This window comes from Choristoneura fumiferana, chromosome 7 (genome assembly GCF_025370935.1).
Source record: "Choristoneura fumiferana chromosome 7, NRCan_CFum_1, whole genome shotgun sequence".
Taxonomy (NCBI): domain Eukaryota; kingdom Metazoa; phylum Arthropoda; class Insecta; order Lepidoptera; family Tortricidae; genus Choristoneura; species Choristoneura fumiferana.
Window position 1 is genome coordinate 10238478 of NC_133478.1, and position 27579 is coordinate 10266056.

The window sequence follows — 27579 nt, forward strand, 5'->3', positions numbered from 1 at the left end:
GTATCGTGAAATTAGTTTAGTGGCACTATATAATTATGCGCCCTTACTTTTTATGGCCCCCCGGTCGCCGGTTACGGAGCGCCGAGCCAGGCCCGGGCCAGGGGGACCCGCGCTGTTATGACGAAAACGTCACCCCGGTATGTCACTTGATGAATCGACACTATTTTAAACAATTCCTCTTTGCTTTTATTATATGATGGCCGGCTAACAGCAAACATTGGCCGTTTACACAACAAACGCTCAAGTCAGGGGGCGGGAATAAAACTTCGGCAACCTGAGAGATACATTTCATAGATTTATTATATAAAATCTTAACGCTACATTTGAATTTTAACTTAATACAGTATAGTAACATGTGAAATTTACAGAGCTACCTACTTGATTAGTACAGATAATAGTAATTAGTTATAATTATTGCGCAAGATCATCCCGAGACGGGGACATCCTTAGTTTGAATAATCACTAAAATACTTAAGTACCGAATCTTAGCTAATATAATAAACGACGAAGCTCAGATATTTTAAGATTCTTTATATCTATTTCGATTTATGTATGTACATGATATGAGAAAAGTTCGAAATACATAGTAAGTATTCGCAAAACTAAAACCATAATTAAATTGTCGAAGCACCTATGAGTCTATAAATTCTACTACAGTTACTGATTTCTGCTATGAAAAGCTTAAAAATCGAATAGCCTTTGCTGGCATGAGAGACGCCATTGCGAAACATAATTTTCTCTGTTAGAGCAAGAATAAATGTAAATGTGGAATAGGTATCACTAGATCACCGTTTCAGTGCGTATTCCTCTATTTCTACCAGGTATTTAGAATTTGTTTCTACCCCTACTGGTTTCTATCTACTATTTCATGTCACGTGAGGTCTTGAGTAACACAGAATGAGCTCGTAAAATATAACGTTAAACTAGAAGCGGACTCCGTAGTGGCAGGACGCGCTACTCGCTAATATGGCGGCAGCGGAACAAACGTTCATTATGGCATCTTGTTAATATATCTCTAGAAAAAATATGTATGATATCACCTTATATAATGCAATTCGTTTGTAAATTTGTAATCCACCGCTACCTATGTAAAACAACATGATAAGATGGTCGTTAAATATATACAAGCTCTTAGGTAGGTACAGTAATTTTATGATATGGAACAGACTAAGGTTCGAGTAAGTACTAGCGAAGGTGATAAAGGGCCGCGGCTGGCAGTACACTGACATTAGTTTGTACAAAAATACGCAGAGATAAATTCTTAAAACACCGTCTACTTCATAAACATCTAATATTAATCTTTGATCTGTAAATATCAGAAGAACTTTGTTGACATTTTAGTATCTGAATTATTGCTGCTAGAGTTCGGTATAATTATGATATAAGCTATATTGTTGAGTTAATTTATACTAACATTGTTACTCTATGTTGGCTAACCTGTCTTTAAATTAATCCCGTAAATAAAACGCTAAAATTACAATCACATCAAAACTCTAAATCAGTACAATATTTTACCCTGAAACATATAATTGTGAGAACGAGAAAATAAATGATTGACAACAGTGATTTATGAAAATTTCCGTCCAGTATTTTAAAATTACACATCCTTAACGAGTTTCTTATATATCACAGGCTTAAATTATACTCATTACATTTAGGGACGTGCATACTATACGTACGTACACTTATATTAATACAGTCGAACGGAATTAGGTAACTATTTACACAAATAGGGGAAAAATAATGAGGCGAACCCTCCCACAACCCTCGGAGATTCGAAGCGAGCGTCGCGCCGGCCGGCTGGCTGCGTCGCCGGCTGTCCACCAACGCGCCTGTTCAATACTAGTACTAGAGGCCTTGTTGGGTACGAGCGTTTCAACCGCCTCGTTTTAGTGGTCTAATTTTCTTATGAATTGGCTGTAGAGTTTGATGACAATTTCGATTATTTTTAGACATCCTGTACTTTAACTAGATAACCTGGACTGTAAGAGAATTTACCTTTCAAAAAACATGTGCCCACGAAAATCAGACGGAATAAACGCTCGAATCGGCCCTGTTGTCTAATGTACTTGAATTTTCTTCACTTCTTACTGTCACATGGTGGTAATGAGGGTAGAAACTGTAGAAAGCGATGGTGAATCTGATCGCGAGCGCCTACGCATTAGACAATACTGCTTTAGGCTTCTATTTCACAAGCACGTCTGGTGTCACGTGACTATGACAAGTCAACTATTATGTTTCCGTTAAATGAACCTGGTATCTTATGGTAATGTTTAGTACAAGAATGCAAGTGCCTCAGTGGACAGCGGACGGGCAATGATGACGATACACACCACCACTTCAAATTGCCTACAGTTTACCAATAAAAATAAACTAGTTAGAACCTAAGTGCACGAATAAAAATAATAGTCTCCATTTTCATACATAAAAATCGGCAGTACTTAAGCATTCAATAAATAATTGCATAATACTTACACGAGTAGGCAATTATCAAAAATTAATTCCATTTCGAAAATGTAACAATTTCCCTATTCTCTTAACCAACGAACAAAGCATACTTATAATAATAAGAATATCGATCTCTAAATCTTTTTACAATCCATTTCCAACAAAGCGTAGCGCGACGCGTAATCATTCCGTTAATTTATAAATGTTAAAAATGTCCATATAAATTTCGAGTGTCTAAAGATCACCTTCTCATGTTCCCGGGCGTTTGGAACTTGCACTGTCCTTAAATTTAGAAGCTAAGTGTTCACTTTCGGTATGTCTTTTATAGGTAGGGTCACGGGTCACTACTAGTGTATGGCGGCGGCGAGTGCGCGCGCGCCGGCGGCGGCGTACGGCACGGGGATGGCGGCCGCGTAGTTGTTCACCGATTGAAACATGAGATAGGCGATGTTCAGAAGCTATCACACGATTTCATTCGGATGTGTGTTCTGATTCGAGTCGTTCAGTCTCGCGCATTGCTGGAACAACAAAAAGTTTTTCAAGTCTTATTATCATACTATAGTGAGGAAGTTTGTAAAGATATTTGAATGTTTGTTATACTTATAATCACGCAATAATAGTTAGAAAGATTTTGATGAATAAAACACATAGAAAGTTTACTATCTGGATATTTTTTATCGCGGAAAGGATAAGGAAGACGATAAACGAAATACAACTACTTCAAAGAACTTTCGTAAGGGTTATTTTTTCTACATTTAAATGAGATCATAATATGGGAAGTATCCTAAACAAAAAAAATCGATTCACTAATCCCAAATTTATGACGTGACAAACATTACAATAAGTAAGTATATATAATATATATAGGTTAAAACAGCATGGTTTTACGCGCGGGATATAAAAATACACAAAGTTAAAATCTTACCTCTTGCTTCCGCTCCCACGTCTTCATGGCTGATTTATATTTTTCAAACTCGTGACACCAGTTCGAGTATATTTTTTGATACTCGTTGCTCTTCTCTGGTGGCGAACATCTGGAAAGAGAAACACATTATTGTCGCGTCTTTGTTACTAGTGATACACATTATTGACGCGTCTTTTGTAACTAACTAGAGAAACACATTATTGACGCATTTTTTGGAAATAGAGAATCACTTTATTGACGCATTTTTTGTAACCATCACCAATTTAGATCTCGAATTTATATTAAAAGTTGGATCGTCAATTTTGTAAGACTGTTTGTTACTGCAATATTTGCACTTCTTCTTACGTTGCTGTTTAACTTGAGCAACCCCCCAGCGTTCAATGTCAACATGAGACAGTTACGACGAGTTTATATCTTTGCTGCTCATACATAAAGTTTAGAATGTAAGCCTTCAAAAAACTTTTAAATATACTAATCTTCACTACTTTGAAAAATAAACTTATATTATAACTACTGACAATCTGCAAGAAACTTAAAGAAAACCAAATAAAGTACCTAGGTACAGGAAATGAAGTAAAATAAAAAGAAAGTATGAAATTTTATCAAAGAAAGTAGTGGTGAAATGTTTACTTAATTGAGTAGGTATTTACATTTTATTAGGATAACAGAGAAGTTTCAGATTTACCTACGAGTATCTGAAAAATCACTACTCATGAAGAAGATTAATTAAGAAAGTAGTTCGATATCACAAATATGCATTTATTTAAGTCTTCCACTTTAGTGAAAATCCGTGCTCCCTTAGGGCACATGCTACGGTATAACCTGCGGGTATAACGCACGGACGCTCCTAAGTCTCGCAATCGAATGCATCATTTTTCTCTAACTTCATCCTTCTTGATTAACAGAATGATTCTTAGTGCGCTAAACAATATATTTATACTCCGGTGAAGAACATCGCCTTATGAATCGTTGCTGCGGCGATATCTATAGCTAGTGTAACCTCATTGATTTTCGCATAGATTTTTCTACAACAGTTTGGACTATGAGTATCTTTGTATTTCATGGCTTACCTGTGAATATCAACGGTGATATTGTAGGAGCAGAGCAGCGAACCGCCGAGCCAGCAATCGTAGCGGCCGGCGTCCGCTTCGCTCACCGAGATTATCAGCAGCCCGTGCTCCGATGTCTCGATGTATTTCTCCGGCTTACTGAAAATTCATTGTAACGATCAAGACTTTGTCCGTCATATATGTAGCTAAACGGAAACAGAACTCAACGCAAGCTTTCTTGCTGGCTATATTACATTGTTATCCACCCAAATTACAAACCTGTGCCTTTAACGTTGATCCGATTACAAGAAGTGGGTGAAATTCGCCTTGCGAGATTTGAAGACAATTTATGATTGTTTTTTTTGGAGTCTTTTTGTATTTTTTATTTCAACTCCAAATTTGTTACTTTTACGGGTATCCCGTGAAACCATAAAGCGTGCTTAAGTAGCGTAGTATATAAAAAGCAACCTGAGATAATTATGTATGCATAGGAAAAATTCGTGTCTAGATTCCTGTCCAGCGGTGGTGTAGGGGTTATAGCACGCAGCATGGATTGCTGAGGACCTGAGTTCAATTCCCAGCGCTGGTCTCTTTTTCTGGTTTTTCTGTGCATCCATGTCTCAGTTTGTATTTTCGTGATGAAGACAATTTACATTCGTACGGAAATTAAAGTTAAATAAAAGCTAGAGTTAAAAGAGAATATCATACTAATTTTAGTAAGTACGGTATGTTTAGTAAGCAATAAGAAACTAAAGACACTCAAAAATCATTGCTATTGGGGAAGACACCCAGAAAGCTGGCAGCATTGCCCCGTTCCATGGCAATGCAGATTTGCATTTGCAACTTTCTCTAAGCTTACCTAATATATTTTTTAGATTCAATTAGTTATGAACTTATATTTTTACGTAGAATTAAAGTAAATCTAAGGTCGAAACCAATTAAAAATAATAGCGTAGGTATCAATTTCAAGGTACGAACATGGCCGCTCCCTCTGCATCGTAATTATACGGGCGGAAGTGCGATAGCAGCAGATTTGGAAACACTTTAATTAATGTTGTTAGACGCGTGTTCAGTTCAAGTGTTTTTAGAATAATTTTCAGTTCGCGAGCAAACGGAAGATAGCGGAAAATTAGGGTTGCATTAATTTAAAGTACAGTTTATTTAGCTATTTGTTTTGGAGCTACATCGGTAAGTGGTGTGGAATTCTAAATATTTTATGTGCAATGCATGCACGATCTTTTACTTCTGTATTGATTCTGTTGAATGTATGTAAATAAGTTAGTTTCAATCTATTATTTGTCTATCATATGAGCGTTGCATTCGGCGGGGTGAATCTATGCTTCCTTATCACAGATTAAAAAAAACATTAACTACTTACAATTATATTTTTTGAATCAGAAAAAAACTCGCTTTATTTATTTACGAAACCAACAGAATCGCCTTCCTTCTGGAAACTATTATGATAAGGAGAATAGCCGGAAAACAAAGGTTGAGAGAAGCAAAGTGTCATGTCATGGCTACGTAAGGCACCCAGACGGTAGAACAGCTAGGTAGATAAGCTGGTTATAGACAGGCCTATATTTTATGAGCTGGCTGCTAACCTTCAATAATTAAGTGGCACTTTAAGATGACACTTTAATTAGTCTATAATGCTAAATCATCGATGGCACCTTAATACCGCGTAACCAAAAATGGCTAATGCCGCGTATCGGACTAGAGGCAAATTTTACAGGAGAGCGTTAAAATTTAATATCCTCGTATTTATATAACCCGCTGTGCAACCTCAAAGATTCTTCCGTAGGTTACGCGATCTTAAAGCGAGACGAGGCGAGAACTGAAATTCGCGGCGGCTCGCCGTGGGCGCGCGAGGATGCATAAAAAAAAACAATTCTCGTCGTCTCACCTCATCTCGTCTCGCCTCGCCGGTGGAAAATCACCATTAGCCATTGATTGCAGTATCATCGATGAAATATCGAATAGTCCAAATTATGGAAAACTTAGTACTGTGACGGCAACTCACTTGAAAGTGATAGGATGTCGTCCCTTCTCCCGCGAGTAGTGGTACCAGGACACGGCTCGCGGCTGCAGAACTTCAGGCATCTTGATGAAGCTGCCGAGGTGCAGGCTCTGGCCCCACGTGGCCGCCACGCTCTTGCGCGCTATCGACGAGTCGCAGATGTCCGCTGTCTCGTTTGCCACGTCTTGTATTAACCTGGAGGAGAACATGGTTGGTGTTATTTTCTTCGTGGTCTCTAACCTAAATAACCTACAGTGTAAACCTTCACAAGTTACGTTTAATTCAATTAAGTAAGTAATCTTCCTTGTGTCATATAGTATAATAATCTAGACCGTAGAAACTCGTACCCAAAGTTTAGTTTAAACAAAGTGATAGGAAAAACCCGACGATTGCTCTTGGTCAGTTAAAAGTTATAAATTTATATAAAGTCAAAAAGTAAGAGTGATATAAAATTACACTCGCAGCGTCATCCGTCATTAATAAAGTTACACTAGAAGATGATGAAGATTTATTATTTAGGGGCTGTTTCACCATCCATTGATTAGTATTAACTGACGGTTAAATGTGATGCCGTCTCCGTCTATTCGAACAAAACAAATAGAGACGGCATCACATTTAGCCGTCAGTTAACACTAATCAATGGATGGTGAAACAGCCCCTTAGTCTATAATGCTAAATGTCGAATAGTCCAAAAAGTGGTAAGTAATAAGCTGCCTGGAAGTAGACATGCTTTCAGTAAACAGCAGCGTTGTGACTCCAGCCATAGTAAGCTTTCATATCATATCTCTTCAACGAAGGTCGCTTCTTACTTGGCGGTGCGGTATCAGTCCACTACAGAACTCTCAATGAAAGTTTATCTCGTATTTTAATGAGCCCTTCTTGATTTGGTCGGTATGTTCCTATCGTCACGAAGCAGTAAGCTTGATACCTGCTACAAGTTAGTGCAAGGTGATATACTTAGGTAAGAACCTAGTGCCACCACAGTTGAGGTCACGCACACAAAATATGTGATGTAATGACACCGGGACATTTACTCATTAATTTCATTCATTCTCATTTTTAACCTCCGATGCAATAAGAGGGGTGTTATAAGTTTGACCGCAATGTGTGTCTGTCTGTCTATGGCACCGTAGCTCTTAAACGGGTGAACCGATTTGAATGCGTTTTTTTATTTGAAATCAGGTTTTCTAGCGATGGTTTTTAGACATGTTTCATCAAAATCGGTTCAGCCTTTTTTGAGACATTGAACTTTGAAGTGACAAAGTCGGGGGTTTTCCAACTTTTTGTTGGTTAGGTTATGTGCAATCAGTTCTTCATGTAGCTGTGTGTGTAATCATTCACGTCAACTCTTGTGGCACTACCTATACCCTATAAATGGTACATACCCGGGCATGTACTCCCGGCAGACAGCGGCGTCTCGGTCCCATCCGCAGTAGGGGTCACGCGCGCACCGCACGCACGCGTCGTAGCGCCGCGCGCACAACGCCAGCCGCAGCTGTAGTACGCGTCGGTCCGATGCCGCGTATAGAGAGCCGTGCGCGCGGGAGAGAGACATCGCCTAGGAAAAACATTGATAAAATATTAATCATAACATAAATATTCATGCTTATATATAGGCTCATGGTTGCAACATAGTGACACTATATGTATTTATTTTACTCATTAAATACATAAGGTACATTCTCATACGGTACATTTACCTATGTTTTGACAAATAAAATGATTGATTGATTGATCATCATATGCGCCGTAGAACGTCCACTGTTGGATGTATCCCTCCCCATACCCACCCACCCATACCTACCCATAGATATAATATAAATGGACTTAAAGGAAGCGAACTCGAATATCATGGGACATTAATGACACCAATTGACCTAGTCCCAAACTAAACGGGAGACTAAAGAAACCCATGGCCTTAGAAGGAATGGCCAGTACAAAAGGTAGTCCCTTGATCGCTGTGATTCTTTTCTATTCAACCGAGTCTAGCTAGTGAAACAATATTGGCAAAATCTCAACGTGGATTGCAAACGTTTATTGCGCGTTAAAGTCACTGCAGCATGATGGTTTTGTAAACTAAAATCAAATTAAAAATAAAAATTTAAATTGAAAATACAAACTGAAATATAGATGCACAGAAAAACCAGAAAAATAAGACCATCACTCTTCATGGTCTTATTTTTCTGGTTTTTCTGTGCATCTATATTTCAGTTTGTATTTTCAATTTAGGTTTTACGGGATGACCGTAAAAGTAAAAGTTTGGAATTGAAATAAAAAATACAAAAAGATTCCAAAAAACCAATCTTAAAAATTTAAATGTTCAAATATAAATAAATGACACTCAAAAGTATCAATGATTACCTAAGCGTCAAATAAATAAATAAAAATGGGGCGCATAGTGAATTTCATCGAACCGTTAAGTCCATTCCGAGATCCCCAAAATAAATATATAAGAAAAGTAAAGTAATTATTTTAATAATACCTGCTTCTTATCAGGAAGACGGACAAAGAAACTTTATTTTTAAAAGATTTATTGAAGCACCCTCGTGATTTCAATTCACTTTGTAAATCGTAAAGCCAGCAGGTTTCAACCAACGTTCAGCTAGTATTTACCGTCACTACTGGGACGCAGAAATGAATAATGTCTCTAATAATAACGCATAATTGTTGCTGTCGTGATAAACGATGTGTCGAAGCCAAGATATTGGAACGCGCGTCAGGTAGAAAGCCTGTCGCTTACACTGAAGGGATCTTATTAAATAAATTACTTAATATCATCTCCATTATAGTTAAGAGCCGAAACATTTTAACGATCCATTAGGTACGTTGTATTAAACTAAGTAATGTTCATAGATGTAAGGTAAAGCTAGACTAAATAATTTGTTATGTTATTACTTACCTGAATAGGTTCACCAGGCGTTACGTCGAAAATATCCAGTAGAGAAGATTGGCTATCGCCGTTTCGAGTCCATTGAACTATTTTGTGAATTTTCCCTTCATCTGTAACAAAAATAATAAGGTGTTAGCTTACGAGAAAAAGGCGAATGCCATAAAATCCGTAGTTAATATTTCTAGAGTTCGCTCAAGGAGAATGTAATTTGTGAGTTTATTTCAAACAAGTTGTACTAGGTTTTTCTTTGATTATCCAAGCTTCGTAAGCATGTAACAACATACTTGCTTGACGTCTAAGGTCACGGTTAGGAATAGCCTTTGACGTTGCGACAAAAAGGTTTACATGTATTTTGTTCATTAGGTACATATTTCGGAGGAGGTAAAACACGGCTGCGGCTTCATTATTGTAAAATAAAACATGTTGCTATGGAAAGCTAATAAGGAATTAAAGCTAAATAGTTTTCCTCGAAATTTTCCTGAATTTCAGTTCTAGAGTTTGAATATTTACACAATTAGGTACACTAGGTAATTGACGAAATGTTTGTGTCGTTTCAGTGTAAACCACTCAAAATGGCGTCTATTCATATAAAACTCGGCATCCGCACTCTAATTTAAAACTTGTTACGTTCACGGTTTAATCAACTTTCGGCGTAGTTTGACGACCTTTAATGTAAGGGTCGGTCGGCAGTGTACACAAACACGACCAGTCACGAATCCGTCCGCATAGTATTCATTTCTCCACTTCCTTAACTAGCAGGTAAATTATAAGGGCACGTCAAAATAAAGGCGCCAATTAAATTGACTCGTTAGTCGTTCCAACAATAGTCACGAAAGCATTATTAGCAACCTCAGGTCGCCTGTATTATTGATGTAACTGTTTGCATAGAAATAGCAGTTGAACAAAGACTTTAATCTTTCATGAAACAGCTTGATTTAGTTGTACTTATTTTAGAGGTGTTTTTTTACAATGGATCAGTTATTGTTTTCAGTTGTTCTTCTCAGGAAAATAGCACGGCTTCGCGAGCAAATAAAATTGGCATTGGGCACGTGACCACGCAATATGTGAGAGCAAATGTTCGCTTTCATTGTAACTACCTAAGGTCACAGTTCGGCCCCGCAGTCTCCTTTGAAAGAGGCCGAATCACGAGCGAATTAATATTCGGCCCACGAATCTTAATAGCTAATTGGATTACAGGCATGTACCGAAATTACCTATAACGTAAGTATAAGTATTAATTATAACGTAATGACAATTAACATAGTAAATGTTTCATTCTTTCTTGATGTTTGTTTGTTTGTATGTTTATACTCTTTATTGTACAAAAAGGAAAAACAAAAAGGTTACATAAAAAAAAGTCAAGTGTTAAGTACAAAGGCGGACTTATCCCTGCAGGGATCTCTGCCAGTCAACCTTTGAGTGGTAGAGAAGAGCAATCAAAAAAACAAGGATCGACAAATAGAGTAAAACATTTGAATAGATATAAATGCATATGTAAACCTGTATGTTCCTGTGAAAATGGTAGGTAGTTTAAAAGTTTTATTACATACTATGTATATTTTGTAACTGGTTAATTATTAGCTTTAATTGATACCCATATTACTCGTTATTTTTGAAGATCTGATATCTTTTAAACCGTCCAGCCGTTTAGGATACAGAGAGCACCAAATAAATAAACAAACATTCATACATGCTTTCGCTCGAAAAACATAATCCTCCTTCGGGAAGTCGGATAAAACATAATAAGCAATGTTTTATCCTGGAAAATAAAATAAACTTTTTACAAGCTATACTGCTGTAATCCGTTATTTCAAACAAAATTAATATGTAATTGCTTGCATTCCATTTACCTTAACATATACACCAAAGTGTCACGTAATACGCGTTAGTAAATCACAAAATGGTGTCGACGAAATGCGAGATTAGTATGTTTGGCAAGTGAGGTGACAGAGTCCATTAGCTATCACACGGCACAGGCTCTGATTGACGCAAACAAGTAGGTGGTGGTAATTTATGTTCCCGGATAGGGTGTGAAGCAGGCGGAAGGGGCTGTCACAACGTTTGCATATACGCATAAACTGAATTTGCGGCTAAGCGTTTCTGTCAAAAGTTTCGCTTTTAGCAAAGCAAAGCCTTGTCGCTACAGAGATCGAATGTAAATATGAGCCACGTTTCTGCTCTATCGACACATAGTGAATGTAGGCGTAAGACAAAATAGGTAGGTAGGTACGTGTAAGACAAAATTACAGAGTGCTTTTACGCATTGACACTCAAGTATTTGGCTGATGCGATAATAGCGGAACACGGGAAAGCATTCACCAAACTTGTCTGCTAGCGGGAGGCCGTGTACACGCGGCCCGGAATCTGTTTATGGGACCCGCTACATGTTTTAAGCTTTAAGACGTGACACGTAATGTGTTACTACTAATATTTAGGGGGGTTGGGTATTAATCTAATGGGTACTTATTGAGCGAGACAGGTGCACAATAAGCTAGGAGGTATATTGAAATGCGTGATTACGTTGAACACTATTGATTATTCTTTGTGAATAGGGTCCATCTTTATTTATTTATTCTTTTATATTTATTTTAAGTTTATAGTTATCTAAACTACTTATTATGCTCAAGGATATTCACTTCCGATAGTGTAGGTTCAGTGGTTGATCAGTTTATTAATATTTCAGAGGCATCGAATGATAAATTGGGTCTGACTCTGTTCGTCGGCGGCTAATCAGGTCACGCACCTTGTCAGTGTGCCTAATTACTAACATTCAAGCTGTGACACGAACATACGATGTCTAAACCGTCTACCGCGGAGGTTTATGTCTCCTCCTAGTCATTAATTTTCTGATCACGGCCGCCCCAGCGAAATAATTAAACAATCCCACATTCGGAGCGAAGGGCCGTCTCGGCGGACCGTCCGAACATAACCGATTCTATCTATAACAGCCCGTCTTCGGACATAGGCCTCCTCTCTACTTTTCCAGTCTTGCCTATTCATTGCCACTCGCATCCAGTTTACGCCAGCTTGCTGCCGGATATCATCTGTCCATCTTTTTGGTGGTCGTCCTCTACCGCGGGTGTTAGCACGGGGTCTCCACTCCAGGACTCTCTCGCCCAACGACTGTGGTCCATTCTAGCAATATGCCCTGCCCATCTCCACTTTCTGCGTTCTATTTCTGTTATTACGTAATTCACTTTAGTCTTCTGTCTGATCAACTCGTTTTTCTTTCGGTCCAGACCGATTCTATAAGGAAATACAATTTAGGTTTACATCACTACAAGAAATGGTCTAAACAAAATCCTGCAAATACCTACTACCTCCCGATGTGACGTTACATCTCATGCATCGCATTTATGAAAACAAGAAAGTGTTTCATGATCCTAATGGGCTTTATTGTCGTCATTTTCTTTCGGGTGTATAATAAAGAACATCGGAATTTCCTTCTTGAAAAACTCTTTTATCAAGTGAATTAAATTAAATTAAGAACGGATGAATATCGAACAAATACGAAAGGGCGTAAACAAAATTCTGTAATTATCTTTTCATATTTTCCACGCGAGCGAGCACGGGGCCTTTAGAAAGCCGTCTCAAAAGAAATAATCCCACAATCCAATAAAGATTTCGCTTCGACAGGCCTAAGTGAAAACTTTTTTTTGCGATCCCCGAACAATATAAGTTTTATTCCTCCAAGTGGTATAAATTCCCAAACACAAAGTAGCTGTAACCTCTTTATTGCTTTTCATATAAAGCTCACCTTTAACGTATAGATTTACCTGCTACCGATCGCTATGTGTTTTGTGTAACGTATAAGCGTTTATAGTACGTATGTCACAAACAAACGAAGAATTTTTTATTTATAAATTTTATGGTCAATGGTTTATTTATCTCAGTACATAATTCTTTTAATACACAATTAATCATTTAATACCTATAACTTGTACCAACAAACGTTAATCAACGATGTTAATTTCTAAACAAATATTATAGTGTCGCCACGTCTGCCCGTCGGCCCGCCCGGTGTTTGCGAAACACTAAATGTTTTTCGAATTACAAATTAAACCCCTCTCTACAAATTAAACCATTGGCTGGAAAAATCCAGAAAAAAAAACCATAAATGTAAAACGAGAACATAAAAAAAATTGAAAAGCAAAATTATCATGGTTATGTAGGTCTTTTTAAGATAGTATTCGTTAAATAGTCGATCAAAATTTGTCTAAAATATTTGTCGCGTCTTAATATTGCGCTGCGCATGGCCTGACACTGGCCGCTTTTTGTTTCATAATGTTACATTATTTTCATCCAGTTGGCCAGTGTAGATTGCCCTTAACTTCCATTATCCCATAACTTGCACATATCAGACGTAATAGAAAATCGTGCGGGCAAAATGAAGATCGTTAGGAATTTATTCGTTTCAGTAAGTGGGCCGGATAAATTCCACGATTAGCAGTTCGAACGATTTCGGCAGGGACTTTTATCACGAATCGCAATATGTATTTTATAGGCGCCGTAAATCGAAGAGCGCGGCTTTTTAACGTTTGCCTACGAACACTCGGCCCACTTTTACGAGATTCGTCGCTCGAAATTTTATGTGACTATGAAATGGATAGGCCTGCCGCTTCCTGACCCGTTTCGAATGTGTGTCTCCAATCGATATGAATAATTGTCTGTTACTGCCGGCGGAAGCACATCACTATTATTAGCTGGTAAAGTTTCAGTAACACTTAATGGTACCATAAAGCTTTTCTTCAGTTGTTTCGAGGACTATTGTAACGGTCATCACGGGAAAGGTGGGTGTCGTATTGCTGGGGGATTTAATAAAGCGGTGTAAAATGAAATGGGACAACATATATAAATTAAGTTAGTTTCAAACTTAAACAACCAAAACTATTGATATACTAAGACATAATGTTGAAAAATAACATGTGGAATGTATAGGTACAATATAAACAAAAATATGTTCCCGATGTTAAGAAATATCTATTGACATGATTTGAATACTGTCGCATCTACAACACAACAAGTAAACGATAAAGTATCTCAGTAAAATATCTTCTGACTTCAGTCAGCAGTAGAAAAGAAAAGGGTAAGTAATTCAATCTAGTACCTATAGGGAAATATCAAAACAAATGACTCTGTAGTTATTTATCCCATAAATGTTATATTTGAGATGCGAGTGAGGCAGGCGGTTATTCCAAACACGTTCCAAAGGTGTATTTTTAAAGAAGGCTTTCTCGGTGGCCAGCATTAGGGATGCCGCGACCGCGCCCACCTCCCGAAACTTTCTCGTTCGCCACCTTTTGATATTCAATATACTGTGGGTCCTAAGCAATCCTTTGATGAGATGTTTTATGCAAAAAACGTTGGGCGGCGTTAGCGGGGCGCGAATAAGCGTTCCAAACTGAACACATTAGTATTCCCAAACCCGCCCGGGACCGCGGCCTCCCTCCAGTTTTGGGGGAATAAAAAATCAATGTTTATTTTCGTTGGACGCGATTCGAATGCTAATTACGGGCATAACTAATTGCCTGTGTTTGTGTGAAGGCGCGATCGTTTTGTAAATTGCCCGCGAATCACGTGCCGAAACCGGATTTAATTTTCTCGTTTTATGAGATTCTTAAGTTATGAAAATGATTTTGTAATAACTAAACAATTTCCGTTTGAAATATTTGATAAACAAATTATTCGTTGAGCACAATTATTTAAGTAAAATGATCAAATTGCTAAAGGTCACGGCGTAACAATGTAAGATAACTGGCAGCCTGCACCTCAAACTACGAGGTTCAACGGATGGACCTAAGAACATGATATTTTAGGAGAGTTTAATGAAGTCAGGAAATTCAAATCCTGAAGGGAGCAAACGGGTAACATGGGTTGAATTTCAGAGTCAAAAGCTCAATAATAGTAACATTATTTACATGCTGCATGAATCGTTATAATTTTACTACTAAGTTTAGTACCTACATCCACAGTTGCTTGTATAATATCAGTAAGTTCGTGCTGGAGCGATAAAGGCACAAGCTCATAGTAAAGGGAAGCTAAAGGTGTTGCAAACTATAAATTACTTCCGGAAATTCCGTTATAGCGTATCGTATCGCAACTCGGTAATAAATATTGTTCATTTTCGTTGGTGGGATGTTTGACAATGGAACTAAGCTGAGATGACAAGTTGCCAGTTGCAATCTCGTGGCTGCTAAGGTTCAGCGCGAGAGAATTGAAGTCAGAAAATAGTAATATTTACTGCTGAATTCACCAACAGTGAGATATTTTTGACTACGTACGTACCTTACCTTAAAACGTATGAAAGCTAGCTTCTTACATTTACTTCTTCTTCTTACACTTACACGCATGTATTCATTTAAACTCACTGTAGCAACCCTATTCAAAGTCGCCTAGCCGAATGTCACAGAGTTAAACAATGAAGATATTCGCTGGCTCCTAACGCGTAAATAAAGACTAGTTGCTTTGGGCTCCATTAGAAGCGGGCTCGACGTGGTCGGACTAAATTTTATTTCACCCCAAAATGTTCGCTAAGTTTTCGCATCACGCAAAAGTTATGCACAAACTGAACGATCTCATCAATTGCCGCTAGAGCCCTGTGTACGTATTTGGGATGGCGCGATACCTCAGCCATACCTTAGCATATCATTTTACGCAGACCGCATTTCATGTTTATGGCAAAACTTGGACTTCATGCACTTAGGCAAATGGGTTTCCGATACTTATAAGCGCCGGTATCCAAACCGTATCGCTACGATCTATGCATGAACTTGTTTTGTGAATTATTGCTTACATTATTTTAACAACGATATAAATACTGTTTCAAACTTTTAGCGCTTAGGTTGTAGATTATTGCACGTTGCTAAGTTTCTAACAAGGCACTTTTCTCATAAATAATTCGTGTAATGGACCGCAGAATATGCAACAAGATATTCAGCGTGTGCGATACTATGTCAAGAAAGACAAGCGCGAGTCGGGTTCGATCAAATACAACATTGTATTAACAACATTGCATACAGGAAAACATTTGCTTACACTAATACTCCTTGGCTCTACGTCCTTGAAATGCAATTTAATTTGCACATTTTTCTTGCAAGTCGAAATTTGGCTTCAAATCCGGGCAGGACTAAATAAACGCCTCAAATTCACGACATTTTCAGAATAATTCAGTATCAAGCCTAATACTGCCGTTACAGTTTGGCCATAATAATATGCTGTTGTAGCTATATGTCGATTAAAATTAAATGGTTATTGTCCACATGGCAACGAGATCAGGTTTACGTCGGTGCCTAAGCAGGGAAACGTGTGCTGCACACAGGCCGCCCGCTGCGTCCAAACGCTCGGTAACTAAATTTCAAAACATCAAAGGACAGAGCGTTTTGCGACTTTGAGCTTCTATAATTATGTCATCAAATAGCTATGAATTTTCCAGCTGTGTACCGACTCGGCCGTTAAGCCAACTGTGAATTTTAAATCGTTTTTAATAGCACGGTCCTGCAGCCGTGCACATATCAAAGCGGAGCGCGTGTCTGCAATTTGATTTCTTGTGTGTGGCTAATTGCTGGAAGTTTTGGGTTGTTTTTTATTCATAAAGGTCGAATTTCAACTTCAACTCAAACTTTTAAGATTTGTTATTAATGACAGTAGCATCTGAAGGGGATTATGTGCAAGTTGCGTAGTTTGTGACTTCGTTCGTTTATACGAGGTAATTCAGGAAACTGCGCGACCGATTTGGGAAATTGTTTCGCCATTTGAAAAGTTTACTTCCACCCGTCGTAAGCCATAAATTGTATCGTTTCCAGCAAGAGGAAACATAAAAGCTATTTGAAATACTAAAGTGTGAGAAGTTGATAATGTACTACGTAAATAAGTATTTAATATTCTGAAGCTACATAATGGATGTTATCGTGAATGTTCGTCGTGACATACATTTTGCAACGAGCGCCTCATAATTACATTTCGAGTTGCTATTTAAATGTTGATAGGTGTGCATAAACACCACACTTTGTCGTAGGGCCTGTGTTCGCGCGATACGCAAACATTAATATGTTCTTGAATTGTTTACAAAGGCGCCCTTGATACTAAAGAGTCTCGGCGTTGACGTCTAACTCGCGGAATTTAATTAACTTCCTTAACTTCTAAATACTCTTAACGTCTTTGATACCTCGGTTCCCTTTCATAGCAAACACGTGACGGGGTGTGTACAAGACAGACGCTGTCAAACTTTTATCAAGCTTCGCGGGCAACGAACGACGTCGGGAAGTTGTAGCAACAGTGATTTAGGCGTGATAAAACAAACGAAATAAGAGGCGAAGGGCGCCGCCGCAGCCCGCAATGCAGGAGCATCACGCGCTCGTTTCTCATTGTCTGGTAGCACCTCGAGCGCCGCGCAACTTCCCGCCTCCGCCGGTGCAGTTTAATGCATATTATAACGCGGTAAGCACTCAAAATGGGCTAAGCGGGGAGGCAATATACTCGCAGACGCTAGCGCACGAGCGTACTCTTTATTGAAAGAGTAAACTGTCCTTTTTCACGGGACGCTCCGAGCTCTTCGTGACGGCCGGAATTTCGTGCAACTTATTCTGCGCTCGAGTGTAAATAATAGTAGCTTAAAGTACATCGCGTTTTTTGGTAGCTGCTACTCGTACTCTGCTTTTTCTGCCGCAGTGCTGTTTAAATAAACCGGCCGTTTGTTGCGAGATACGTCCGTGGCTAACGCATTAAACACTATTACTCGAGCTAGAGTAATGAGGGGTGGTTGCTACGCTTCGAACAAGGAAGAGATGTTGTATCGTTGCATTGTGTAGATAAGTTAAAGTAATTATTTCGGTACGTGGCTATAGCACGGGAGGGAACGTCAAAGGGAACGTTTAAACAATTTAATATTCTACACACAAGCATTTCAAACGCCAACTCAAACGTAGCTCTCCTTTTGGAAAAGTTGTTCCGTAAACGAACCCCCCTTCGTTAGATATCTACTACGTGAGTTTAATCCACTCTGCAGTGTTACGGGGAAGCGGTCGGGTTGGAACGATTTCCCGAGTGAAATTGGTGAAAATTGCAACAACATAGGCGAAAATTACCACTTGGAGGCGTTGTTTGGAGCGGCGAGCCGAATTTATGCGGCATTTGCAATGTGACGGGAGGCCTCAGTGGCGCTGCGTCCGGCCGGCCGCGGCCACTGCCTGCCCGCGCCAGGCCACGCTAATGTAGCTGAACATGTACCAACTTGGTTTATACTTGTACCCAAGTTTATACGAGGAACTATTTAGAACTGAGTTCAATTCAAACCAAGAACTAAGCCAAAATCAACATAGTGTTCCGAGAGTGAACGGCAAGTATAAGGCTCTCCCAGCTTTTAAAAGCCGGTAAAATAAAATAGCCGCACGAAATAGTTTCAGAAAAACTATTTTGAGTAGAGTTTAACGTTTTTCAGTTGTTATACCAAATTTTCTGTTCAATAGACGAGTGCATGAGCGGGCGGCGCAAAACACCCAATGGCATCCAGACGAGAATCCAAACGTCCAGCCGTCACGTGCTACCGTGCTAGACGAATTATGGCCTTTGAGTCACTTTCGCCTCCACTTTTTAATTCTCTGTGCGCTGCCGCTTTTTAATTCGTATGCTTTCATGAAGTTTTATGTGCTACCGTGTCCGTGAATGTGGACTTAAATATTGTTAATATTGCCCGTGCTCCTTTTCGAATTCCTGGATTGTGCCATTTACTGCACGGATTGGGTTGAGTGTACTCGTTCCGTGACGTTTCTCATACATACAGGGTAAGTGCACGAAAGTATAATTAGTTTGTTTTCTTTTTTAGCCATGTTTGTTAATAGATTTATGCAGTCATTAGCCAACATTATAGTGAGCTTGTGGGTAATAATGGCAAACTATTGTGCCTGGTTTAAAATGTACGTTTTTTCAAATAGCATCTAGTACTTACTCGTGCCAGCGTAGTAAACAGTGTAGTCGAGTTGATGGCCCATCATGTCCACTTTGACTCTGTCGACTACTAATCTCGTGAAGAATAAGTCCCTCTTGTAGTAAATTGGCTTTTCATTCTCATGAGAGACTGCTGTATCCATAAGAGGATGCGATCTGTGAAAATAAATGTTAAATTAGAAAATTTTTTCGTTTTCATGCAGGTAGCTTAGGGCCGGTTTCATCACCGCTCACTATTAAATTTTATGCGATAGATATCTGTGATGTCGTCTCTGTTCGTTTTGCTCGAATAAATAGAGACGGGATCACATTTATCGGTCACGTAAAATTTTGCAATAAGCAATGAAACAGGCCCTTAAAGTTATATTGGCCAAGCGCAAGGGTAGTTAATAAACAAAATAAACTTGGATGTATTTCGGCTCCCATTGTTTAAATTATTAAAGACCCGAAAACCCTACACGATAAGGTGCTGCAGTCCTAATAATATTTGTGATATTAAATATCACAAGACTTAGAATCGCCAAAGTCACCAGAAAGGATATAATATTTGCATAGAATCAAAACCACGTGTGCTTCAGGCTATGACGAAATAATTGTTCTAACTACAATGCAGAAATCAAAGGTCGAACAGAATGACGGTATAGATGAGAGTCAACGGAAACGCTGCTGGTTCCTCGATATATAATCACGTCACCGACGAGCCGGCCGCCTACATCAGACAACGGGTACGTCGCACGACGCAAACGTCATCAGATAAAAGCCTTTACTTCGTCGTTAACAACAAAAATACTCATTCGTTTAATTAAAACTCTCACTCGCATGAATAAAAATTTTATAAATTATTTTTCAGCAGACTGGTTCAGGTGGAGTGTTAAAATCTCGACGTTTCCACATGAGGATCGCGAAAAAGTGGGGAAAAAAAATAATTGAACGCTCTCTGGGTGAGAGCGTCGGATAATTAACAGGACGTGTCGCCAGATAAAAGTGTCTGTAGATTTCAATGAGCACGGAATTCTGGGTTCGCTGGAGACCGGCGCGCTCGTGTTCCACGTTTTTAAGTGACGATTTTCAACTTTGTTTACGTCCAACGTTCTCGGTTACAATAATTGTGCTCATAGTCATTGTTTTTTCCGCTCGCCGGCGAATGACATTTTCGCAAATTAATTAATGGTCGTTGTAAACTTTGCCCTCTGGCAACTAAACATTCCAAGTGTGCGTATATACAAGCTTACTATTCTTTGAGAACAGAGTTGAAATTTATGAAGTTCTTAAAGCGACACGCATGAATATCTATATCTATCTATATAAATAAAAATGAATCGTAAAATGTGTTGCTAAGCGCAAAACTCGGGAACGACTGGTCCGATTTCGTTAATTCTTTTTTTGTTGTGTTTGATACTATCAGGAGAAGGTTTTTATGGAAGAAAATACAGAAAAAGTACAACAGGGGCGAAGCCGCGGGCAACAGCTAGTTAAAATTATTTTTTAGTACAGTCACCAGCATTCATATCTGCTATAGCGGAGCATGTAAAAATATCTGACACATTCTACCGGCCCTAGAAATAACTTCGTATCAGATACTTATGCACGCTTTGTTGCATAAGATATCGGTGCTGGTGTCTGTAAGTACTTAACGAAAAACGCATCAAGATATTTGAAATACTCATATGTACCTGATAAAGTTGAGCACTGTATCCGGCAAGGATGCTGTATCATTGACGCATGTGCCAGGTCTCGGCTCGGGCACGCGGCTGCTGATCACAGGCAGCCAGGCCGAGCTGGACGTCGCCTGCTCCTTGAACTTGCCCTCGAAGGCCTTCTGGATATCGCCTATCGTGAAAGTGCAGATGGCAGAGCCCATGAGACCAGTCGATGCTGTCGTGAACACGCCGTAGAAGCGGCTGTCGTCGCCTGGTACTTTGTAGATGCTCTCTGGCAAAGGAAAGCTATTGTGAGGTTTTGTTTTGGATTGTTTATTTGACTGGTTGGACTAGTGGTTGGTATTTTGATGAGAGAGGTTAGAAGTTTATTTTTGGATAAATCATGCGCGTATTATTAGGCCATCATTTTTACCCAGTTTATTGGAAACTATATCCTGCCTGAGTTAAAAGAGTCTAGAGATCAAAGACGTACAGTCAAGTGCAGAGATATCAAAACGGCCAAAGTTACAAAAATATGCATACACGTCCTTAACGCTAAGTGCATAAAGTAGTGTATACATATTTTTGGGTTTACTAATGTTTACTAACGTTATTACGTTTGGCAGCCTGTTTCATTTTGTAACTATTAATTTTTCAACCGTTTAATATTTCTGAAACAGTGAATATTTCAGAATTTTTATAAAACTAACCAACTAACCTAAATGGTTCTACACGATGGCTCTGAAATAAATCCTGAAATATTTATAGTTTTAGAGTTTGCGAAATTAAAAGTTGCGAAATGAAACAGGTTGCCAAACGTTACGTTGCAAAAAGGCAGTACTTGATATTTTTGTTACTTTTGCTGTGTTGATATCTTTGCACTTGACTGTACATATAAGAAATCGGTTAGAGTTTTATTCCTTGGCCGTAACGTACTACGTAGAAATCGGTGTAAATTGTGCTAGGTAAAATTTATTTATTTTAGGCGGTGAAAGTGCCTGCATCAGTAAATTCCAAAGCGTATTGTTAATATAGAGTAACGCATAAAACGAGTAACAAACGCGATTTAAATGTTTCATTAAGTATTTCAGTTCAGCCTTGATAGAGCCGATTGCGGGATACCACATTCCGCAATTATTCCACATTTAGATTTACCTGGCACTGCACGCACTAAATTTTTAATTGTAATTTATAAAATTCTCGTGTCACAATGCTTGTAACCAAACTCCTATGAAACGGCTTGACCGATTTTTATGAATTTTTTTGTGTGTATTCGGTAGGTTTGAGAATGGAACGTAAATTATTTTTTATTCTTCTGCGCGGATGGAGTCGCGGGCAACAGCTAGTAAGTTATATAAAATCTTGTATGTTGATCAAAACATCAACGAAACCAAAACGATTCCACCATCGATTTAATTCCCAAAATTTTCGTTAATTTATTGACTAATAAATCTTGTTAAACGTGAAGTAATAATAACATAATTGAAAACCTAGTCCGTGTAGAACAAAAGGCAGCGATCCATAATCTATTCATAGTTCAGTAGGGCGAGCAAGTTGGCCTCGACTATCAAATTGCTATAATTGTGGGGCCTGAACTTTACACTTCGATGTCACTAAAGTTGTCTGGACAAATTAAACTGTGTCTAGAATTATAACAGACAACAGTGATTAATTATCAAATATTTGACTGGAATTTCAAACTGAAATCCGTCTCAGAAACATTTTGATTTCTGAGAGCCGACTTTAAAGTTTTGCTTTAACACGTTACGTTACTTATTGAAGTTTACAATCGATAACATGGATAACGCTTAGTGAAAAACTACTCATTGTGAACGATGATTTGACAACACACATTGTCATATTGTTAATTCAGCATCACAAGTACCCTAAAACTACTTTTTAGTCGTTCACGATTTTTCGTTGGCATAATTACATACTTTTTTTTATTTATTTTTTATTCGTCTGGTTGGCAAACGAGCAAGTGGGACTTCCAAAACGGGAACTTTCCAAAATTGCGGAATTTTTCATATAGGAAAATTTCGGAAACACTTTCCGTTTCTTAAATTTAAATTTTCTATATTTCTTGTTAAAATTTCCAGAAATTTCCGAGAACTTTCCCAACTTTCTGGAAACTTTCTGCAACTTGCTCATCTGTACATGTAATGTAAACAAAAATCGAATGAAAATCTTAACGTAGGTGTTAACAACTCTATATCGATTATTAATTTCTCGACGCGACCTTCCCCTACGACGTCTTGAAGGGTACTTAGGCTGGTCATGAAGTAGCATGAAAAATACGAACGTTTCCGAGAAAATACGATGGAAAAGGATTATTCACTATGTTTGTAGATAAAGATAGAAAGTCCGTGCATAGCACACTATGTGCAATATAGACACGGAATAAAGACTCTACAGCCTTAAGGAGCAGCCATGATTCAGAGAGGCGCCCGGCTGCACAACACAAACAGCCCTATTCCGAAAAGAGCGATTACGCGACGCTCGCGTAAACGTCGCTAATGGCGCTTGAACGGACATGTAAATAACACACCTATAGCAAATACTGAGCACTTGAGTGTTCCTATTACATTCTCATGAGTTATGCAGGGAATGTAGCGAGGGCGCGTGAAAAACCGTAGCGCATCCCGCCATCCGCCGTTAATATTGGATGAACACGGTCTGAGAAGACCGGCGAGCGCGAATCGGCTAGACTAAGAGAATCGCTCACTTTTGAGTCCCTGAATGTTTAGTCGAGATTCCTTCGCTATTATTAGGGATTACGTATGTTTACATACCCGCAGTTGTGTTAGAAATCGTGCACATGATAGATTTAAGTTAGAAAAGATATCAATATAAACAAAATTTAAATATAACAATTAAAAATAAGTATTAATAATGAACATATTACATTTAAGTTAGAAAAAAGTATAAATCTATTATATAGATATATTATATTAAGGAAACATGATAGAACTTTGATATGAGATGTTTTTGAATAGCTTGAAAACAGTGTTGTTACTTTGAATTACTCGGACTGCTGATGTTACTGTCAGACCGATACTCATGGAGTGTACAACATTAAAATAAGAACTCTTGCCCATAAAAAAAATCAATGTTAAGGGTGTCACGGCATAAGTACGGCAGACAAGCATACACTTGCAGTAACATGCATCGTTAAAGACTTCTAAAATTACTTACGTATTTCATTGAAATAGAAAGGGAACTCTCCTGGTATGCTGCAATTCAGTCGGGCCTTGAGGTACGTGGCCCAGTTCTGGCTGAGGATATTTTTGCCGCCGGTGTCCCGCTTGCACACTCGCGCCACTCTGGAGTAGACCGCTTTGCCGCAGTTGATGTATTCGACGGCTGTTTCGCGGAAGAAGAAGAGGACGTATTCACCGACGTCGAAGGAGCCAACGAAGTTTGGTTCTGGAAGTAAGGAACATTGGTTAGAAAGTGAGAAAGAGTACGTTAAGAGCAGGTCGTTTGGGTTCATAGAGTAGGCTAGATTCCTAAAAATATATAAATTAGTCTATGAGTTAGATTTATAATAAACTTATGTTAAAAATTTCATGTTTTAACCGACTTCAAAAAAGGAGGAGGTTCTATGTTCCAATATTTGTATTTTTTTTATTACAAGCTTTTTTTGGTGACTGTAATTGTTGATTGTACTTGCATTGTCATCTAAACTACATTTCCGTACCAAATTTCAAATCGATGCCATTAACCATTGAGGAGTTCCCTCCTCAGACGACCCTGGCTGGACCACCAGAGTGCCACTACCAAATTATTGTATTGTCACCAGATTTACATAAGTATGCCAAATTTCAAGTCAATCCGACCACTGAAAGTGGGTCAAATTTAGCTTCCAAGATTTGAACCAAATAAATAAACAAACAGGGCCACCACCACGACACGACCATATTATATGTAAGAGCCTGGCTCTTGTCGGTGGAGTAATCGCCATTCTGTACGCCTCTCTGCCAATGCTTTGAGCTCCTGATCACTTTACATTGACCTGCTCTTTGGCTTGATCCATAAACGCACGTCTCGGTCTTCCCCTGCCTCTCCTGCCCACAATTTTCCCTTCAATGATTGTTCTTATGTACCTATCATATCGTATCAGGTGCCCCAGCATAATCCTTCTTCTATTCTGAATTTTCCTCAACAGTAGTCTTTTCTCGCCTACCAAATTTAACACCTCTTCGTTTGTTTTTCTTTCCGTCCAGCTTATAGCTTCCATCCGCCTCCAACACCACATTTCAAATGCACTTAATCTCTCTCTGTCTCGCGAGTTAATGTCCACGTTTCGCCTCCGTTCAACGTTATGCTCCAGATGTAGGTTTTGCTCTTAGAAATTTTGGTTCAAATCATCATTTTGGGTTTTGGAAACAAACAGGGCAAGCTAAATAAAAGCTTGTACCTAAAAATATCGGACACGTATTTTTTCTCTTCTCAATTAAACCAAAAAATATGGGCATCTAGTCGTAGCCGGTTAAAGTTCCGTGTGCCATCACACTACGTACACTTTCTACGAAGGAGTGACGTCACGGGTCCCCACTCCCGGAATAAATAGAATCTTTTTTTTTAACTTGGGAATCTACCCAATTATAGGTACCTAATACCCATTAGGGAAAACACGAGATGTAAGCGTTTAGCCTTCAAGATGAGGACATTAAAATGAGTCATCGCAAAAATGAAATGTAGTCGATTTACCTCTTCGTTAACTTTTTAAAAAGTAAAAGGAAAGTTCCGAACGTATTCAATATAACGTAACAGTCGGTGTAAATTGCATAATTGTTGAAACTAATAGCGCGTAGATTACCAAAATTGTTAGTGACAATAAATTCCATTATCATTTAGTTCCAAATTAATACCATAATTATTACTCAAATTTACTTGAAATTACAACAATACCCTCATTGTAATTTAGTCAATTAAATAGATTTTATGTACTTCGGGCGTTGCTCGGGTGTTCCCATGTTAATGCTGTAATATCAAATTGCTGTTATTCCGTGTGATGTGCAATAAATATTAGATGAAACGGTGGGTGTCGATTATGTCATAGAATACGGGGCGTCGGTGGCCGACATTAATAAGTGCTTATTAGTCGGTGCTGTAATGAAATCGCCACGTGGCCTGGATTACAAACACACGTCCTCAGTCGATATCTGTGTTTTCTCCATTGTCCAAAGACACTAAACCTAATACAATATGCTTTTAGAAGCCGTAAATAATATATTAAAGTTTAATAAGAATTCAGCGAGCGTCCTGCTAATCTTTTAAAATTATTACGGTAATAAATCCGGCTTCATATTAATTAAGTAATAGTTACGATATAGCTCGGTTACACGTCTATTTATATGATGTTTGGTGATACATTTAAGCGTTCAACATACATATTAATAGCTTCTTTCAGCTTTAAAATAAAACTTTCCGGTGGGAGGTCCATTGTTAAAATGTAGATATCAAATTTAATGGAAGTGTAAAAAGGGATAGCACTCGATCAATCACTAATGCAAAACCACTGAACTCGGCCAACTAGAAAATTTAGGGGCATCACGTCCCCATTTGCAAGCTCTCGTTGTGGACGGATTTTAAATTTAAACTCCTAAAAAGGGTCCAAATATATCGTGGGATTCGTGACGGGGAATATCTCTAAACTTATTATAGATATATTTCCCATATATATACACACTATGACATGATGACTAATACATTCAACAGGCTAGATTTTGTGAAATTACTGGTATTGACGCACGGACACTATCTGAACATCATTAGGGTCTATTATACGCGGGGTGAAACAGTTAAGTTCTAAAATATTCGGCATTGTTATTCGAATGCGTAGGCAATCATTGGCCAATCAATATAATTGTTATTTCCTAACATGTTCGAATATGAGCTATTGTTTGTTTAAAACTCAAAGTTGTACGTGTTTGCTGTTTTGCTTTACTTTGTTTAAAAGTGTACGAACATGAGTTTAATATTCTCCACGTTATTAGGTACAGCAACTGACAGTTGGTTTCAAATTACCAGTGAAATAATTCTCCAACTAGAACATTAAAGCTTTCGGGAAAGATAATAAACAAACTAAATTAAGGGGATAAATTCAATCTGCAGGTTGCAATAATGGGTAATTATGGTCATATTACTGTGAGGTTACAAGTTATTATTCTTGAAGGCAAATTTGCTCGACGAAATTAGATGCATTTAATACTCTTAAATTAAGCTGTAGCCAGGTGCGCGTTTTCACAACAAATGCTGTAAATATGGTAATATAATGCTCTATAACACAAACACGTATTTTAAATGAGCTATATAACACCAGAGCGAATATACTCGTAATTTTCCGAAACTTATTTACGAGGCTAAACATGTCGTGTAAATCTGAAGCTTTGTCAGCTACTTACATTAACACTTATCAAGCACCATGTTTACAGCGAATAAAAGATTGATTGATTGTGTAATTTGAAGATTCTTTCTTAGAACCTTTCGTTTTTATCTCCGTAGCTATCTAAATCGCTAATTTTCAGATACCTTAGCAAGATTATTATTTACTACGGCATCTGTCTTATCTATCTGACACGCTAATCTACTAAGCTTAACTAGACCTACTGGGAGGGTTTAGAATATGCGGATAATGACGAAATATATGTCGAAAATTGACA

General features: G+C 38.3%; 1 protein-coding gene across 3 annotated transcripts in view; it reads right to left on the reverse strand.

The window, feature by feature from the left end:
- Positions 1-275: 275 nt before the first annotated feature.
- LOC141429691 (semaphorin-2A-like) overlaps positions 276-27579 on the reverse strand; it is a 526100-nt gene continuing 498796 nt past the window's right edge. For all 3 annotated transcript variants that reach the window (XM_074090134.1, XM_074090132.1, XM_074090133.1), the window contains 9 exons: positions 24107-24337; positions 20945-21203; positions 19273-19427; positions 9339-9439; positions 7825-7997; positions 6443-6634; positions 4444-4581; positions 3374-3482; positions 276-2966 (listed from right to left, as the gene is read on the reverse strand). In XM_074090134.1, coding sequence (XP_073946235.1) covers positions 2910-2966; positions 3374-3482; positions 4444-4581; positions 6443-6634; positions 7825-7997; positions 9339-9439; positions 19273-19427; positions 20945-21203; positions 24107-24337 — 1415 coding nt within the window. In that variant the 3' untranslated portion in view covers positions 276-2909. The remainder of the gene's footprint in view (positions 2967-3373; positions 3483-4443; positions 4582-6442; positions 6635-7824; positions 7998-9338; positions 9440-19272; positions 19428-20944; positions 21204-24106; positions 24338-27579) is intronic.